This window comes from Microplitis demolitor, chromosome 4 (assembly GCF_026212275.2).
Source record: "Microplitis demolitor isolate Queensland-Clemson2020A chromosome 4, iyMicDemo2.1a, whole genome shotgun sequence".
Lineage (NCBI taxonomy): Eukaryota > Metazoa > Arthropoda > Insecta > Hymenoptera > Braconidae > Microplitis > Microplitis demolitor.
In genome coordinates this window covers 24,183,587-24,202,702 of record NC_068548.1, presented here as the reverse complement: position 1 = coordinate 24,202,702, position 19,116 = coordinate 24,183,587, and the positions used below count along the sequence as shown (strand labels likewise).

At 31.3% G+C, this 19,116-nt stretch overlaps 1 protein-coding gene across 1 annotated transcript; it reads left to right on the top strand.

Moving 5' to 3' along the window:
• Positions 1-288: 288 nt before the first annotated feature.
• LOC103578783 (neurogenic locus protein delta) lies at positions 289-15,682 on the top strand. Its single transcript, XM_053738406.1, has 6 exons — positions 289-1,108; positions 1,983-2,285; positions 5,290-5,353; positions 7,497-7,748; positions 10,044-10,104; positions 12,232-15,682. Exons 1-6 carry the CDS (start codon positions 1,049-1,051, stop codon positions 14,354-14,356), a joined length of 2,865 nt encoding a protein of 954 aa, XP_053594381.1. The 5' UTR covers positions 289-1,048; the 3' UTR covers positions 14,357-15,682.
• The last annotated feature ends 3,434 nt before the right edge of the window (positions 15,683-19,116 follow it).

Here is a 19,116-nt window from a genome sequence, read left to right as displayed (position 1 = left end):
GTTCCGAAATATTTTTGAGATAAATAATAATTAAAATATAATTATAAATAAAAATTGAAGGAAAAAAAAATATAATATTTAAGCGAATGTTATAAAAACGAATACGATAAAATAACTTTTTAATCTCTTTTCGATTCTCGTTAATCCTTGATTCTTTAAAGTTGGCGTATCCCCACTAACAGGCATAAAGGGAGAGAGAAACAGGGTAATAGGGGTAATAGGGGAAATAGGGGAAATAGGGGAAGAGTCATCTTGTTAGACCGGTGTGGCGGTCTGGCAGTGCGGCAGTTGAAATCAACAGAGTGTGCCAGCCACCACAGTGTGCCAGTGCCAGTGCCAGTGCCAGTGCGCGATTCATCGTCAACGAATGACGATGCTTAACTCTCTTTCGAGCTCTCATGTCATTTTAATCAGTGATAAACAAAATATAAATACTATTGGATAAATTATTACTATAATATTGATACTAATTATTATTATTATTATTATTATTATTATTATTATTGTTGTTGTTGTTGTAATAATAATAATAAAAAGAAAAAAATAATAATGCATTTTAGCTGTGAATTTAAGTGGCAACAAGTGTTTAATAAGTCAGTAACTTTGTTTATTTAACATTTTTAAAAATACGGGTAATTTTTAACACCCACTTAAATTATAAAAACGGAGCTGGAATAAATAAATTTAAAAAAAATAGTAATAATAATAATTAAATGAAAAGATTTGAATAAAATTAATTGAGGAACATATTTATATAGTTTATGGGCATGGATTAATGGAATACATCAAGTCAACAAAGTGTTAATGTGTTGAGTTGTGTTTAATTAAAAATATTCACAAGTAAACGGTGGCCTGAAAGTGATTTGTATATGTATTTTGTTTAGAAGAGCTTGGATATAATATCAGTTGGCCCTTATGGCTGTGCATAGAATAATTAAAAAAATTACCTCAAGTAGGTAACAGCAAATTGTTGACGACGTGATTGTTAGTATCGTAAACATCGTAAACATCGGAGACAGCTCTTATTAATTAGAGCTTTTGACACAACATGTGGACGACGATGCTAATGTGGACGGTCGCCGTTGTGCTTTTACCGTCACCTCGTACAGTAAGTTTATTTGTTATTATTAAAATTAACTTATTTTATATCTTTAGATTTATATTGGGCAGTTTCATGAATCATTAATTTTTTTAGTTTTAAAATTATCGGTGAATATTTAAACATGACATCAGAAATAGACCACAAGTTCAAGTTTTACGATTGTTATTCTATTAAGTTAAAATATTTTGTGTTGATTTTTAAATACACATAATACCATACCATACCATACCATACCATACCATACCATACATGTCGTATGTAATATTAGTAACAATTCGATGAATATTGACTTAACTGATTTCCTTGTAGATTAAATTCTTTGAAAAAAATCATCAACTCAACATTAGCTATTAAATTTTACTCTTTAGACTTTTACTTACATTACAACATTACACATGCTTTATTTAAATAATAATTTAACTTTTAATTTTCTCCGTATGTTAATTTTTCCATATGTATGACCACGGCGGGAGATGGATGAAAAAAAATTGCACATGCGTACATATATATATATATATATATATATATATATATATATAAAAAATGTAGATGATTTTATAGGGGAGATAGCACGTGCGCCAATCGTGTCACATCGTTAGACTCCCGTCGTGTAAATTCCTAAGGATTCTCTCTTAGTCTTTAATATAACATCTATACATAAATATAATATATGTACATACATACCGACATGCATATATTTATATATACAGATGACGAAGGCGGATGAGAGTAGAACAAGATCGTACACGTTTTAGTTGACATATGATGTCATATGTAAATGTTTTTATAAATAAATACTGGAATATTATATTATATTAAACTCTACATATTATATATACTACAAATATAATTGTTAAAATAACTATTTTAAAATTTTCAGGTGCATGCTTCAGGGGTGTTTGAGTTAAGACTCAAATCATTTGTCAATCAGTATGGAAAAGATAACACTGGAAAATGCTGCTCAGGAAGCACATCGACGAATAACGAATGTATTGGTACATGCCAGACGAGATTCAGAGTATGTCTGAAGCAATACCAGGCAAAAATCGACACGACGACGCCATGCACGTACGGTGACGTCGTGACGCCTGTATTGGGCGGTAATGTCGTAAATCTCAGTCCTGATGTCTCGATGCCAAGTTTTACCAACCCCATCAGATTTCCATTCGACTTTTCGTGGCCGGTAAGTACGACATTAACATTTTAATTATTTAAATAGATTATAAATAAAACTTTATGGTACTACAACTCTACTACTGCTAAAATAGATAAAATATATTTTTATCAAGTCCTTCTTAAGATATAAAAATATTTTAACAAAAAAATAGAGCAGATGGTGATATAAAAAAAAATAATATACAACTAAAAAGCTCTGGGTCTATTGTTGTTATTGTATTGTCCAGGGAGATACAACAGAAAGAGAGACGGTCTGAGTACCTCCTTACATCACCATCTATTTCTATCCTATCCTATCGTATCTGTACAAATACTATATACTATAGTCCCAATAGTATTATTATCATTTATTATTTACTTTTTTTTTTTAAGAGATTCACTCTAACCTGCAGTACTGGGCATCCTGTCCCTTTCCATCTGCTTGATCGGTTCGACGGCTATCTTTTATATGTAAACTTTAGTTTAATTTACTAACCCATATGGCGTCTACTCTAGCATACACATCGACTTGGCTAATATATCCTGCATCTCTTTCAACTCTTGTGTCTTGTGTGTCGTTACCTTTTCTTATTTATGTTTTTTTTTTTTTTTTACTATTTATCTACCAATAGATATAATATCGGTGCTTTTCTACTAATAAATTATAGATGAAAGTAAAAATAATTAAGTAGGAATACAAGAGCAACCTACAAGAGGATGAGAAAGTACTCGGATTCTTGGAAGTAACACGATCTAAAATTTACTCATATACTATATATATATAGTGTTAATGTTAGTTGTTGTCTTGGCTCTTTAGCACATAGGAGTATAATAATAATAATAATAATAATAATAATAATAATAATAATAATAATAATAATATGTGTGGGCATAATGACATAATTATTTTTTATTTTTAAATTCAATGATGTATTCTTAAATATTGTATAAATCGTGTGATACATGATACATATTATAATCTACCAAGAGTACATTCAGGACTTTTGAGGTAATTGAGTATGAGATTATGACAACTTTTGACGACAGATGAAAATAACGAGGATAGTACGAATTTTCGGTTTAACAATGAGAAAAGAGGGGATAAATAGCTACCGTGCTCACAGAGATTGTTTAGCATAAATTATAGTTAACTTTCTGCAGATGAAACGTAACGTAACTATCCAAAAGCAGTCACGTGTACAAGCATAAGTGTATAAATACTGTACATGCATGGGTGGTGTATATTTTTAGTCACACTGTTGAAATATTTTATTAATTTATTTTAAATTTAAATTTATTTGCATAACATAGTAAATAAAAAAAATGAGTAAATATACATACATAGATATTTAATGAAATGTTGATACAGACATCAAATTACAAAATTCAATCAACTATTTTAGTATCTATTAATTGATTAATATTCTTCTGAATAAAAATAGTTATAATAATAATAATAATAACAACAATGTATATAGCTATTGAATTAGCTGGCGCCGTGTTACCTATACCTGTTTTCACCTTCATCTCAACAATACATCTGATGAGCCATTTGGTCTCTTGTTCTTGTTTTTGCGACTGTTCCGCGATGATTAATAAGTACAAATACATACTAACAATATAGTTGAGATTGCATCCGATAATTTTCCTGTATTGTATATATATATATATATACACACAAATATATGTGCGTGAAAGAAGAGATGAGGGACATGAAAGAAGAACAAGACAAGTGTGTGGTGATGGTGTTGGTGTTGGTGTTGGTGGAGGTATGTCGGATTGCCGCAGCACAACTCGTGGGAACCGACTCCCGAGTGAGCTGCGCCCCGTCTTGCCTCCTCGTATTTTCTCTCTTTCTCTATATTACCTTCAATTCATTCTCTTTTACTCTTTTACTCTTTTACTCATTCTGTTACTTGCTTGCTCTCTGCCTTTTATCCGTCCGCGCCAAGATACCTTGGCTGCAACTTTCTATCTCTTTCTTTGTCATACATCAATGAGTCAGACAGAGACCATTTTATATACATATATATATATATATATATAGATATAGATACAATGATTCTGAAAGTTTAACAAACTTAAAGGGAAAGAGTATATAGCCCACATTGTTCCCCTCAAGTGGTAGAGTTTGTTGAAATACTTTTTTTGTTCAACTCAATACCGATTCCGCAGTAATAACGGTGGCATTTGTCTCCTCCGTAATTTATCTCCACCTACTTTTTCCGCACGACAAAACCACCACACTCGCCGATATAACAACAACTGCGTGTGTGTACAAATAAAAAATACCTATTCACTAAATCTCAACAAACGTTTTTTTTTTTTTTTTAAATATTATTTATTTATCTCTATTAAAAATTTTTTTCTTATAAGATATTTCCTCTTTTTTGCTAATTTTTATTACAATTATCATGCATGTTCCACAGTAGATTAATATCTAAATATAATATGCAATATTATATCACGAAACTAATTTATTTAAATATTTCTTGGTTCTCACCGTAGCACGTACAAATTTATTATTAAAGCGAATAAAGTAACGGGGTTATGTGTGTAGCTCAAATTTTTTATATCGTTAAACATATTTTAATAATTTAATACGCAAAATTAATTAATTTAACTGTATATTATTATTATTATTGTTTACCACAGACAGCTATAATGATACTAAATGTAACATACAATAAAGAAAATTTTTTTATTATACTAATATTTTGAACCCTTTAAAAATTGTATCGTAATTTGGTGTAACACGTGTGTGCCAACGCAAGCACGCGTCACTTTTTCCCTCCCTTTTGTGTCATGATTTATCGTCTGCTGTGTATATGTGCGTGTTATTGTTATTACTGAGCACATTTATACCTCTAGAATAATATCGTGTTTGCATGTTTTTTTTTTTTATTTTATTTCCTTAAACGATATCACTGTCGCCGACATCAGTCACTAATTTATTATTTAACTAAAATATATATAGTTAAAAATATTTAATCTTAATATCAATAATAATAAATATAAATTTTTATTTGCAGGGCACATTCTCTCTTATAGTCGAGGCATACCATGATACAGATAATACAACTAACCATTCTTCCGGTAAGTTAGAACATATTTTCCTTATAATTATTTAATATGTAAATTAAACTCGTACCTGACTATAATTTCATTGACAAATTAGTTTATTGAGTACAATAAAATTAAAAGCATGATTTTCGTTTAATGATAAATTATTTAACTCAACACCTTCATTTAAAATATAACAATAATAAATATTTGAATGAAGGGAAAGAAAAAAAAAAGTTACAACAATGAATGAATATAACAGGACCAAAAACGTGTGGGTGCAAACACTGTACTAGTGTTTCCTTCCTGTGTAACCTTATAGTATTATATCCACCACTGAGTAGGTAACACAAAACCCCTTTATATTTACTTGTGTACATATACGAAATCCTACATGATTCTTGTATATAATATTAACACTGTTGTAATAACCACCTTTTTTTTTTTTAATTTTTCTCTCTCTTTAAGCATAACAACAATGATATTATTATTATTGTTATTATTTATGTTATTTTTATAGATTTATTTTGACATAATGATATTTATAAAATTTAAATTGTGATTAGGGTGTTATCAAAAGCAAAAGCTTCCGTAAAAATCCGGTTTCAATAGCTTACGTTTTTTTATAAATGTATTTTTTTTTTTTTCTCTTTTATATGCCGTGGAAGAAATGAAATAAATATAAGAGAGTAAAGCGGACGTAAAAATACAACACGCAATATTTCCCGGTCGAAACGAGCTGCCTTTATTGCCGGGCATACAGCTCGGATGCTGCTTCCTTTCTCACAATCGGTGGTCCCCTCTTCTCGGCTCCAGAACGTTCATTCTTCTTGTTATTTTCTACCTGCCTCGCCTACTACACCTGCCAACCCCGAAATTTTGTTCTTATTTTATCGCTCGAATTAATACAAGACTATATATATATATAAGAAATACATGCGATTTTAGTTTCTCATAATTTTTTAAAAACATATTTTAGATAACAGAAATATATATAAAAGACATTAAATATATCATCAGTAAAAAATTAATTGTCAACTGTAAATTAAAAAAAAAAAAAAAAATGATTACAAAAATAAATTTAATAATTTAAAAAATGAGTGTATGATTGGAGCAACAGAGTGGTATTGGAAGTTGATAGAGAAGAATTTACGGTTGCGGGGCGTGAGAGCGAATCAAGTAGTCCAGACGCTAGTTTGAGTAGTTGCGGGTATAGTGTTATACTGCTTGATTATCGAGATTCGTATATACAACAACAAGTCAAAGCTAAACCTAAAGCTGAAGCTGAAATTGAAGCTGAAGCTAAAATTGAAGCCAAATCAAAAGATATAGAAAGAGATGAGTAGTTTGAGTAGTATAGGTGGTATATAGTAGTAGCCGGCTATACAAAACTGCCACTTGCCTTCTGAGAAGACGCGCGCATAGCGTTCGAGATACTACAACACGAGAAAATGACTTTAAGTATCTTTGAGCACGCCATCCATCCCTCTTTTACTTATTTTCAGACGTTTCAGACCACTGAAGAAGACAAGCTACTATCCCCTTTTCCTTTCCCTTTCCCTTAACACTTAAATAACGTCAGACCATTTCGACTAAACTACTCAACTCAAATTTTATTTTATTTTTTATCCTTAAACTACATCTTCAGTACATAAGGTATATATTACCAAGCTTTTACTTTTCACGGTACGTGGATAACGAGCTATTTTTTTACTTTTGTTACTAAATATTTCCAAAAATAAACAACGAATCAAAGATCTTAAGTAGGAAAAAAACAAAAAAATTACACCCGGCATTTTTATAGATATATCATATTTGCCTATACTACCCGAGTTTACTTACTTATCTCTACACAAAAATACATACATGCACTTTCTTTATACCGGATGCACACCGTCGGCAGAGCAGCAATAGCGGACGAACGTCCGGTGTCTGTATTGATGTTGCTGCTGTTACTGATGATAATGATGTCCATGGGACCGATGCACTTGGTCACTGGGTGTGCAAAAGTCTTAAATAATTTTCATCATTTTGTTTTATTTTTAAGTTAACAATTTTCTAAATAATCGTATTCATGCATATATATATATATATATATATATATATATATATATATATATACTGAGATTTATGATGATATAAAAAATAAAGAAATAATATATTTTTGTTATTACAGAAAAAGTTCTCATAACGAGGTTGACGACCCAGCGATGGCTTGACGTCGGGACAGAATGGACCGAGGATGAGCACAGTAGCGCACATGCGCGAATGGTGTACGAATACAGGGCGACCTGCAGTGCACACTACTATGGCAAGGGCTGTGAAAATCTCTGTAGGCCACGCGACGACAGCTTTGGACATTACAGCTGTAGTCCAATTGGCGAGCGAGTTTGCTTGTCCGGATGGAAGGGCGATTACTGCAACACCCGTTAGTATTACATATTATATATATTTATTAATTCCCATCACGATTATTCGGTAACAACCGTCATCAGTAATTATTGAAATATCATTTGATCGTTTATTTAAAAGGGCTATATTACTCTTGTTAGTATAATTAATAATTATACAATAATTAGTAAACCTAATAAACTCTGGTTACCTTGTCTTGAAATCGTATATTGTCCATAATGTCCAATGTAATTGGTAAAAAGTTAAAGGGGTGAATTATGTATTTTGGGGGTGCCTTTTATAATTTTATCTCTCTACTTTTTATACATATATATATATATCGAGGGTTACATGGTAGTGGCAATGAAGGCATAGAGTGTTAGAGGACAAGGCAGCTGCAGTGCGGCCCAGGGCTGCCCTCGACAGCTGCCTCGTCGGGTACCTCGTTGGGTGCTTTAACCGACAGCTGCGCGAGACTTGGCCGTCCACTTTTCTTTTTCTCTCATATATATATATATATCTACTAATACATTCAATAATTTTATACGTTTTTCTTTTTTCTTTGGACATTGACTTGCGGCATACCTGATGCTTCTTGACCTTCTTATGCCTTTTGCACACAAAACTTGTCCTAAAACAGGTAAAAAAAATATAAATGGAAAAAAATATATAATAGAAAAAAATCAAAACTAAATACATACAGTGTCTATTACAACAATGTCTTGTTTTTTGTCCCGCACTGTACGGGTCTTTTGATACTTACTATACATGCACACAATTTTATTTCTATTATATATATATATATATATATAACTTGGACTATACAAAAACAGCAATAACAACAACAGGAGTATTCACCAGTACAGAGAAAGCTGCAAGTATTCCAAGGGACGAAAAATTAAAATCGATAAAGCCGTTACAACTACGACTAGGGACATGCATGGTGAATCGCTTAGACGCCTGGTGATTCAATTGTGTCAGGTTTAAAAAAAAAAAAAAAATAAATAAAAAAAGACAATTACTTGTTCTGCGAAAGTTTATTTAAAAATACCTATATTTTAAGTAATGGCAATAATAAAAGTTGAGAAGAAAAATACGAAAAAAATAAAAAAAATGTAGTCGTGGGGGCGGAAGAATGAAGAAAGAATAAAGAAATATGTAGGTTCTTGTTGTAAATTCTTGATTCTTTATTTGTTATTTGTCTCTTGCAAGCAATGTCGAGGGTATATACACTATACAGGCTATACAGGGTATACAGGCTATACGGCACGGCGGCTCTCTGGCGTTTCCTCTGGCTCGTATCAGGATCGAGGAATCCCTGGGATTCGGCCATTCCTTTCGTAGCCTTTCGGCGTAGATATATGCGCCGCGCCGCACCGCGCCATGCCGCAAAGCATACAGACTATAAATACCTTGTTGCTTATTCGCGGGTACAACCGTATGTTTGTGCCCGCGTGGCGGCGACAAGGAGACACAGATCCAAGAAAGAGAGTATGTAACAGAACAAATGTATAATATAAGAAAAAAATAATTAAACTATTTTCCGCTGGTTAGTTATAATAAGAGTTTTAGATTGATGATAGGATCTGTAGAAAGTTATTATCACCAGTATGTCCTTAGTCTTTATTCTTTAATTCCTACATTTGTTTATAAAGTCACTGGTATGGCCAAGGTCGGGAAGTAAAACGACAAGGAGAACCAATGACCCAGCGGTAAAGTACATCTTACAAGTTAGCAACCCCCATTTAAGATCAAATGTTATCGTGACTGGACTTTGCCGATCCTGCCTACTGCTACCATTATAATTGTGTTTTGTATATATATATATATATATAATATTTTTAGCGTTATAGGATATAGTAAGATACACAAGTTGTATACATGTATACATGTACATATTATGTATCTTGATTAAGAAAAATTGACAGTGTATAGTGTACAGTCGTCCATTCTCCATCAGTGATTCTCCGTTAAAATATATTTTATTTCTTATATACATACATATACATATTCACCTATGGTAGGATCCTTTTACCAGACGTTACGCTGGTGAATACTTATTGCTATTGCCTTATAGCCTGCTTATGGCTAACAGCCAACCTCCTTCTTCTTGAAGAGAATGCCCCTTCAATACACATATATACATACATATAATAAAATTTAAATCTTTAAATATTTCTGGACTGGATTTATTAAAAATTATTTATCACTGTTTTATTATATTGATGAATCTCTGTTATACAGTAAAAATAATAATATCTAATAATAAAAATAAATAAATAAATTTAAATGACCAAACATGTGTATAACCTTTGAATTTTTGTTATTACAGCACGCTGCCTGCCCGGATGTAACGAACAATATGGACACTGTAATCAGCCCAACGAATGCACGTAAGTTTATGTATACATACGCATTAAAATACATGTTCATTTTTTTTTTTTTGGTCTATTTAAAATTTTTATTATTCTACGGTATATATCTATAAAGATATAATAAATAAATTACGTAATTAGATGAGGTAGTGAAAGGCGCCATCATCAATTGCAAAAAAAATAAAAAATAAAAAATAACTAGTAATAATAAAAAAGTTTATTAGATGAGTGTGAGTTGATACAAGTCGAGATATGCCGCCGAGGTTTCGCGTTAACTCGATCATTTAATTAGTGTGTCCGGGCGCCGGCCGCCGGCCGCGGGGTTAATTCTCACTAATAAGTTAATATGGACACATTGGGACAATAAACAAGATAAAGAGTAGAGAGAGGATTAAAACAATGACCAAGAAAAATTAAGTAATGCGGAAGTAGAGACGAGCCCCTGGTGTTTCGCGGAACAAGCAAACAAGTACCTACGTGCCGTAAATTCGTCGTTCGTTCGCTCGTTCTTTCGTTTAACCTTTATAAATGTGTGCTCATATTATAATATGTATGTGTGTATGATACTATACAGAGTTGAGAATGTACCGCAGCGGCAGCAGCAACAGCAACAGCAACAGCAGCAGCGGCAGATAGCGTGAGAGCTGATATAGTGGTTGTGTTGGTATACTGTACATATACATGTACTTTGATTTTGTTCCTGGTGTTTGAACCCTGGATGGTAGTTGATGCTTAGGATTTAAATTTAAATTGGGATTGGGATTGGGATTGGTCTCTATTCGAATTACGTGAAAGAATTGCGTCGGACAACGTGTCACGATTTAAATTTCGGAGTATATTGTCGTAGACAAGAGACAGCGACAAAGCGATATCCTTTACTGTGTATGTGGGAGTTGAATACTGATTGTCATGATGATTATTGAATATTGTATGTACAGGGTGCCTATGATTTTTAGCACCGCTTAAATTTTATTACTCTCCTTTACTCTTCTGGTATACTATAAAATAATAAAATACCTAAATATCTATGTAGATTTTCATGTTTGGCGTCCGGTTTAGTTAAGGTGTATTATAAGTAGACTCTACACGAGATACGAGATTCTTTGCTCAGCGAGTTCTTCCTCAACTTGCACATCGTTGTTGTTAGACGAGTATAAAGTTTAGCTGTATTATATTTTACACATACAATAACACATTTGTGTGTGTGTGTGTGTGTGTTTGTGTGTGTGTTTGTAGAGACTTGAACGTATGTGAGTGCCGGGTAGGACGCGCTTGCGCACTCATACAACCGCGTGACGGGCCCGTAACCTTTCCTTGACCCGCATACTGAGCGGCTGTGCTGTGGCTCGAACCGTGGGAACACTACTCCAAGACTACTCATCCCTCTCCTCTCTTCCGCGACTCGACTCGATTCGACTCGACTCAACTCGACTCAACTTGCCTCTCTACTCTTGGTCTCTCATCCCCGCCATTCGGTGTTTGTCTGGCATCACTCTGCACTCTCCTCCAGCCGCCTGCTGCTGCTATTGCTGCTGTAGCTGTTGCCGTTGTTGTTGTTGTTGTTGTTGTTGTTGCCGCTGCTGCTGCTGCTGCTGCTGCTGCTGTTTTACCTCTTTTTTTCCTTCTCGTACTCCTTCTTTTCACTTCCTTTGGTCTTTCATCTTGGTACTATGACTACTATACTACAACTACTTTCTTGATTTTAAAGTTAGCTTGACTACTTGTATAGTATCGGTATAGTGGACTCGGTTGCCGCAATGGCCGACCACTACATCCTCTTTCTACTCTCCCACCGTTATCACCCGCCCGTCCGACTGTCCGCCAACTAACTATACTACTCGCATTTCCATAGTTTACCTTTATATCCACCTCTATTCTTCCTTCCGTTCTTTAATTTCCTTTTATTATAATATATATATATATATACCTTTTATTTTTTTCTCTTATTCTTCTTGAATTTCTTATATTATATAAATCCGTTTTGTATTAATAAAATAAAAATAGTGTAGAGAACAAAAAAATAATAAAAAAATTTTAATGAGACCAATAATAATAATAATAATAATAATAATAATAATAATAATAATAATAATAATAATAATAATAATAATAATAATAATGATGGTTATATTTAAAATATTGCAGGTGTAGTCCAGGATGGCATGGTCCGTATTGTGATGAATGTGTAAGGTATCCAGGTTGTCTGCATGGTACTTGCCAACAGCCATGGAAGTGCGACTGCAAGGAAGGATGGGGTGGATTATTCTGTAACCAAGATCTAAACTACTGTACAAATCATAAGCCTTGTCTAAATGGTGGCACCTGCTTTAACACGGGGCAAGGTTCTTACACCTGCTCTTGTGCGCCTGGATTCACAGGGACTGACTGTGAAACATCATTATCTGACTGTCACTCAAATCCATGTCTAAACGGTGGAGTTTGCAGTATGGTAAACAATGCAACTAAAACAATTATTGGATCATCATTATCATCATTATCAAAATCTAATGTACCGTCTATTGAAAAAGTAACAACAACTTATCAGTGCACGTGTCCAGGGTCATGGCGTGGACGACACTGTGAAATAAGTTTACGGTCATGTAAAGAATCACCCTGTAAACATGGAGGTAGTTGTATTGATGATCCATCAAAAGGATACTTGTGTAAATGTCCATCGGGTTACATTGGTTTAGATTGCGATACTAAAATAAATCAATGTACTCCAAATCCTTGTGTTAATGGTGGGACGTGTACTGATATGATAAATAATTATCAATGTACCTGTCCTACTGGTTTTACTGGTAAAAATTGTCAAATTAATGTTGATGATTGTCAGGGTGACCCATGCCTTAACGGTGGCACTTGCATTGATATGGTTAATCGATTTCGGTGTCAGTGTGTTCCAGGTTTTGTGGGACTTTTATGCCAAGATAAAGTTGATTATTGTTTAGCAAAACCTTGCGCAAATGGTGGTAAATGTATTTCTGGTACAAATGATTATAAATGTTCTTGTAAACCTGGTTTTACTGGCAAAGATTGTAGCGTTGATGTTGATGAGTGCAAAAGTGCACCTTGTCGTAATGGAGGAATATGCGAAAATCGAGTAAATGGATTTTTCTGTGACTGTAAAAAAGGATGGCGTGGTGATACATGCAGTGATCCAGATAATGGTATTATTATACCTCGACCATCAACATCTATAAATATTCATAATAATAATAATGATAATGATAATAATAGTCGTAATAATAATAATAACAATAATAATAATAATAATAATAATAATAATAGAGCAGCTAGTGGTATTGCAAGTACAGGTATATCTCCACCTTCAGGAGCAAGCTATTGGTCTGGAAATCTTTCAAGACCATCTGCAGAAGCTAGAGACGCTGGATTAACAACTGAACACGTTGTTGTAATAGCAACATTATCTACAGCAGTACCAGCATTTGTATTAGTTGCAGCACTTGCTGTTATGTGTATGAAAAGACGTCAAAAAAGAGAACAAGCTCGAGCAGATGAAGAAGCAAGACTTGAAAATGAAAGAAATGCTGTACACAGTAGTTTAAGTAAACGTTCTGGTGGTAATTCAAATTCGGGAGTTAATATGATTGGTGGACATCAACAAGGACTTTTGGGTATGGGAGGAATAAATCCTGGGGGAATACCAAATGGACACAGTTCAAGGAGTTCAATCAGTATAAATGGTGGTGGCAGCAGTGTTTGTTCACTTGGAGCTGGTGATTCACATATGATTAAAAATACTTGGACAGCAAGTAAAACTGTAAATAATTCAAGCATCACACGAGATGATCTCGATTCGTCATTTCAAACAGACAGTGGCCTCGATATATCATGTGGTGGATACAAACCTGAACAAATAATATCTTCAGATCCCGGCAGATCGAGGACACCTAAACAACTAAATACTGAAGCAGCAGCCCATCGCGCATCTCATCACTTTCAAAAAGATAAAGACATTAGTGTTATAAGTGTTGGTGTATTAGAGGGTAAGAGGACGTCCATGTTCTCAAATAGTACGTCGGACTCTTGTTGCAACGCCGCTGAAGCGGCATTACTCAAGAGGCCAACGATAACAGACAGTGGCAGTAGTGGTGGTGGTAACGCCAGTGGAGGCGGAGGAGGAGGAGGAGGTGGTGGTGGTGGTGTTTGTGGTGGTGCTTCCGATAGTAGTTGCGGTGTTTACGTTATAGATGATCATTATAGACACGACGCGGCACTTGCGGCAACCCTCGCTACCGAAGTTTAGTCGACTTATGATATTTAGTTACTACAACCAAGTGTTGAATGTTAAACTTGGCCAAATCACAGAGACTTTTAACTTAATTATTATTATTATTATTATGATTACTTTTTTTTTGTCATTAATAATCTGTAGCAGATCTCATTCTGAAATAATTATTTTTTTTAGGACGCTAACTCAGCGAAAGATATAACTGGATTATATCATATGTTTATTTGATAAAAGTATACATACACATATAATAGCAAGAATGAGATTTAAGAATTAGTGACATTAAAGAATAAATAAGTGAGAAATGATGTCTTGTTGGTAGTTATCAAACGTCATCGTATTTAAATATACCACCTTATGTATTTTATATTAATATGAAAATGGTAAAATGTTAAGTTATCAACAACAATAACAACAACAACAAACAACACTATCAACAACAATAATAATTTTGTACATAGTTAATTATTTATTATAATTATTGTTATTATTAATATAATATTTCAACTTGATAAACATCAATGTTACATCAATTATTACACGTAATGTCGATATTATTATTATTATTATTATTATTATTATTATTATTATTATTATTATTATTATTATTATTATTACTGTTCCAGTAATTTACGTTGCGTGAGTGATATTATGATGGTAATAGTAATAGTAACAACAATAATGATGATAATAATAATAATAATAATAATAATGAACGTACTTGTATATTCAAAATAATTTATGTAAATATTTTAAATTTAGTGTTTTGTAAAAATAATTGTTCAGATTGATTATTTATTTGTGACTTTAGCTATATGGCATGACATTTGATAAATATATATATATATATATATATATATATTATATCGTGGGTTTTAAATTTTGAGTTTACTGCAATAGTTGCTGCTGGTGACAAAAGTAAATTTTGATTATAAAAATATATATTTATATTTATACATTTGTCGTCTGCGGTAGAATGATAAAAGAAAATAATCGAATCCGCGGGTAGATTTTCGAGTGCACGAATGCTTGCACACTCACTATGACTAGTTGGTTGGAAGCGTGTATGCCGTTGATATGTTGTTGTAGTCGACAGACGCGTGATGATTCCAGCCAACTTTAAAACACTTTTTTTCTAGCCTCCAACATCGTTCGTGATTTAACTTTCAAGAACTTTGGATGGCGGCAAAGACGTCTGGTCGTTTCCAAAAATAATTCGTGTATAGAGAAAGAAGAATGACGGCAAAGCCCCTTCTTCTTCTTCCTCTTCTTCTTTATCTTTATCTTCTTCTTCTTCTTCTCTCAGTATCTCAGATGTAACTTTCATCTGTGAGAATTCAAAACTTGTTGGAATATTAGGGGACGTTGAGCCATACTCGGAATAATCTTATTGTCGCTAACTATTTTCAGTTGACTAAATTTCAATTTCATTAACACAACAAAATATACATGTACTGATTGAGAAAAATGATATATATATATATATATATATATATGTGTAATAATGGATGTACATTATGTAATTTCAACAGGGCATTTACTATTTGGCATTTGCTACGTCGAGATTGTTTTAAACTTTAATTTATTTATTATTATTATTATTTTTTTTTTTCATTTAATTTTTCCTTGATTATATAAAATATATATATATATATATATGTATATTGTTTCTTTTATATTCATTTACAAAAAATAAAAATTTAATTATTTATAATAACTAAAGTAATGATAATAATAATTATAGAAACCACTCTCGGTATAGCTTGCTAATATGACATTTATACATATTGTATTGTATTGTATTTGTATTTTGTTTAAAGGAACCATATTATACATAATATGATCATGATATTATTTATTTATTAAATGTGATTTCTGAGTGGATGATAATGCTGACAACAATATTATTATTTATAATAATAATAATACGAATAGTAAATATGACGATAAATATAACAAATGAAAAGTTACAACTTAATGAAGATAAAGAGTCTACATTGTTTTTGTTGATAAAAAAAAAAAAAAAAAAAAAAAAAAAGAGAAAAAAAAAGCTAAAGAAATAAATGAATGCAATGAGCTATAAGACGAGTTTAAAAAATCTTTAAATTCCCAGATGATCAATTCGTTTAATATACAGCAAAACCAAAAAGTTTGAACTTTAAAATACGAATAAATAGATTTATTTATTTTTTTTTTATTTGTACTTATTAGACTTTTGAATCTATTGTATGTAATTGTAATTATTGTATAAGACATCTTGGAATTTTGTTATTTTTTAAACAACTTGTAACAAACTGCGTGCCGTGATACTATTTGTGAGTATATATTTATTTATTACTTGCAAGTAATTTTTTAAAAACTTAAATTTACCTCTTTCCATTCAGTCGTAATTCGTATATATATATATATATATATATATATATATATATATATATATATATATATATATATATATATATATATATATATATATATATATATATATGTTTAATGTAATTGATAAATTGCGATAATGGTATGATACGTCCGTAATATGTTATATGTACGCTAAATGTGTAAGTGTGTGTGAGTGGATCTGGCGAGAAGATGCGAAATAAATAAATAAAAAATAAAAATAAAAAAACGTCATGACGTTGATCTACCGTAAAGACTTTTTTAGATTATAAACATTTATTTGTATAAAATAACTTAAAGTTAATCAGGAAATGTGTATATTTGTAGTACAACTGTATAATTTATATTTATAACTAATTATATTATAATATAATATTGTAATTGCTTAATTTGTCATTGTAATAATAATAATTATTGAAAACAAATTGTCATTATTATAATTAATTATCATACAATAGTAATAATATTATTATTATTATTATTATTATTATTATTATTATAAAATTATCATATTGTGTAAATAACTGAATTGTCAATATAGAATGTCATAAGATTTAAAACAAAACTGTGAATGATTAATAATTATATAATTTAAAACATTTATTACTGTCCTTATTTATTTATTTTTCAATTTTAAATACCACCCTGATCCCACGTATAAAATAACATTTATTTTTTATTATTATTTAAGCAAAAATTAGCCATGTCTTGTTTTTTTTTTTTTTTGTTAACTTTCTCTGCTAAGTCGACTCTTATTGTAAGTGAAATCAACTAAAATTAACTTAAAGTTTAAAAGTAATGATAAGTAACAATAAAAATCTTTAATTTAGAAAAAAAATATATATAAATAAATATCTATATGAAATTATCTGATGGGTTGAGATTGTAATTTTTATTATTATATAGACTTATTTAGACACACAAGTTCCTGGAAATGAATGTCAAAGATAGTCGATAGGGTTTATAGTAAAATTATTTATTTAGTAGAATGTGAGTAATAACGATATCGATTACAGAATGGATAGAAGACAGAAAAGGTCCGTATACGGTACATTCACCAATGACCGAGTGCCAGAGTGCCAGAGTGGCACGGATCCTCCTCTGCCTAGTGCCTACTCGATTCATCCGCTATCCCTTGTACTTACATCTACATCATCATGTACTTGTACATTCTATACAGTATATCAAAAATAAAAAATAATAACAATAATAATAATAATAATATAATTTATAAGATGAGTAATATAATTGATGTTACGCGACGTGTCGCCGTACCGAGATCATCTACGACCATTTACGACCATCTACGACCTCCCTGAGCATTTACAACCTCTGACATTCTCCAATGATTCGGGCCTTTGAGGTCGCAGACCATCTCAGACTCTCACTTATTTTGCCAACCCATTTATTATTAATTATTATTATTATTATTATATTCTTAATAAATCCCAACCATTTCAAATACTCTCTTCATTTAAATTAAATATAACTCATATGTTATAATATTAACTATTAATTTATTTAATTATTAAGATGAAGAAAAATTAAGTTTATTAAGTATAAGACCTTTTTTAGCCAAGAGTTTATAGATATGATAATAAAAGCATTTAATATAAAATACAATTTACCATACTCTATATTCCATATTACCACTTAACTTGGTTCCGCATTTATTATTTTTTTCCGTTTATTTCTCTCGAAACGTTCTCAAGATTATTCTGCTGGTATCTGTAGCCACTGCGCGTGTGTATATAATATACCTGTACGAAGTGTACACCGGCAAATACTACCGCATATCATCTACACTCTACGGATAAACGACCTTTTGACTCTTAAGCACAGCGTTCGAGTTCGACTTTGATTTTTATAAATTATATACACATTCATATCAATATCCATACTTGTATATATATATATATATATATTATAGAATTTTAAAATTACTTTTTGCAGTTAATAAGTCGTACTGTAATACAATCATACTTACTATTACGTATATATGTATATACGCATTAGATTGTATCCTGATGACGAATAAAAGATTAAAATCTCATTCGATGAGAAAGGAAGAGTGACTGGGAGATTAAAGATCAAGTATATATAGACTAGTTATATATATTATTATTTGTATGGTTGCTACTGAGTAACTTATTATTATCTAGTATCTATTATTATTATTATTATTATTATTATTATTATTATTATTATTATTATTATTATTATTATTATTATTATTACTATTATTATTATTATTATTATTATTATTATTATTATTATTATTATGCCTTTACGACATAAGACATAACACTTGTCATATTTCTGTATCTTGAGTTTCAGATTTCCTGTCGTTATTATTTTATATATGTATATTTATATAAACT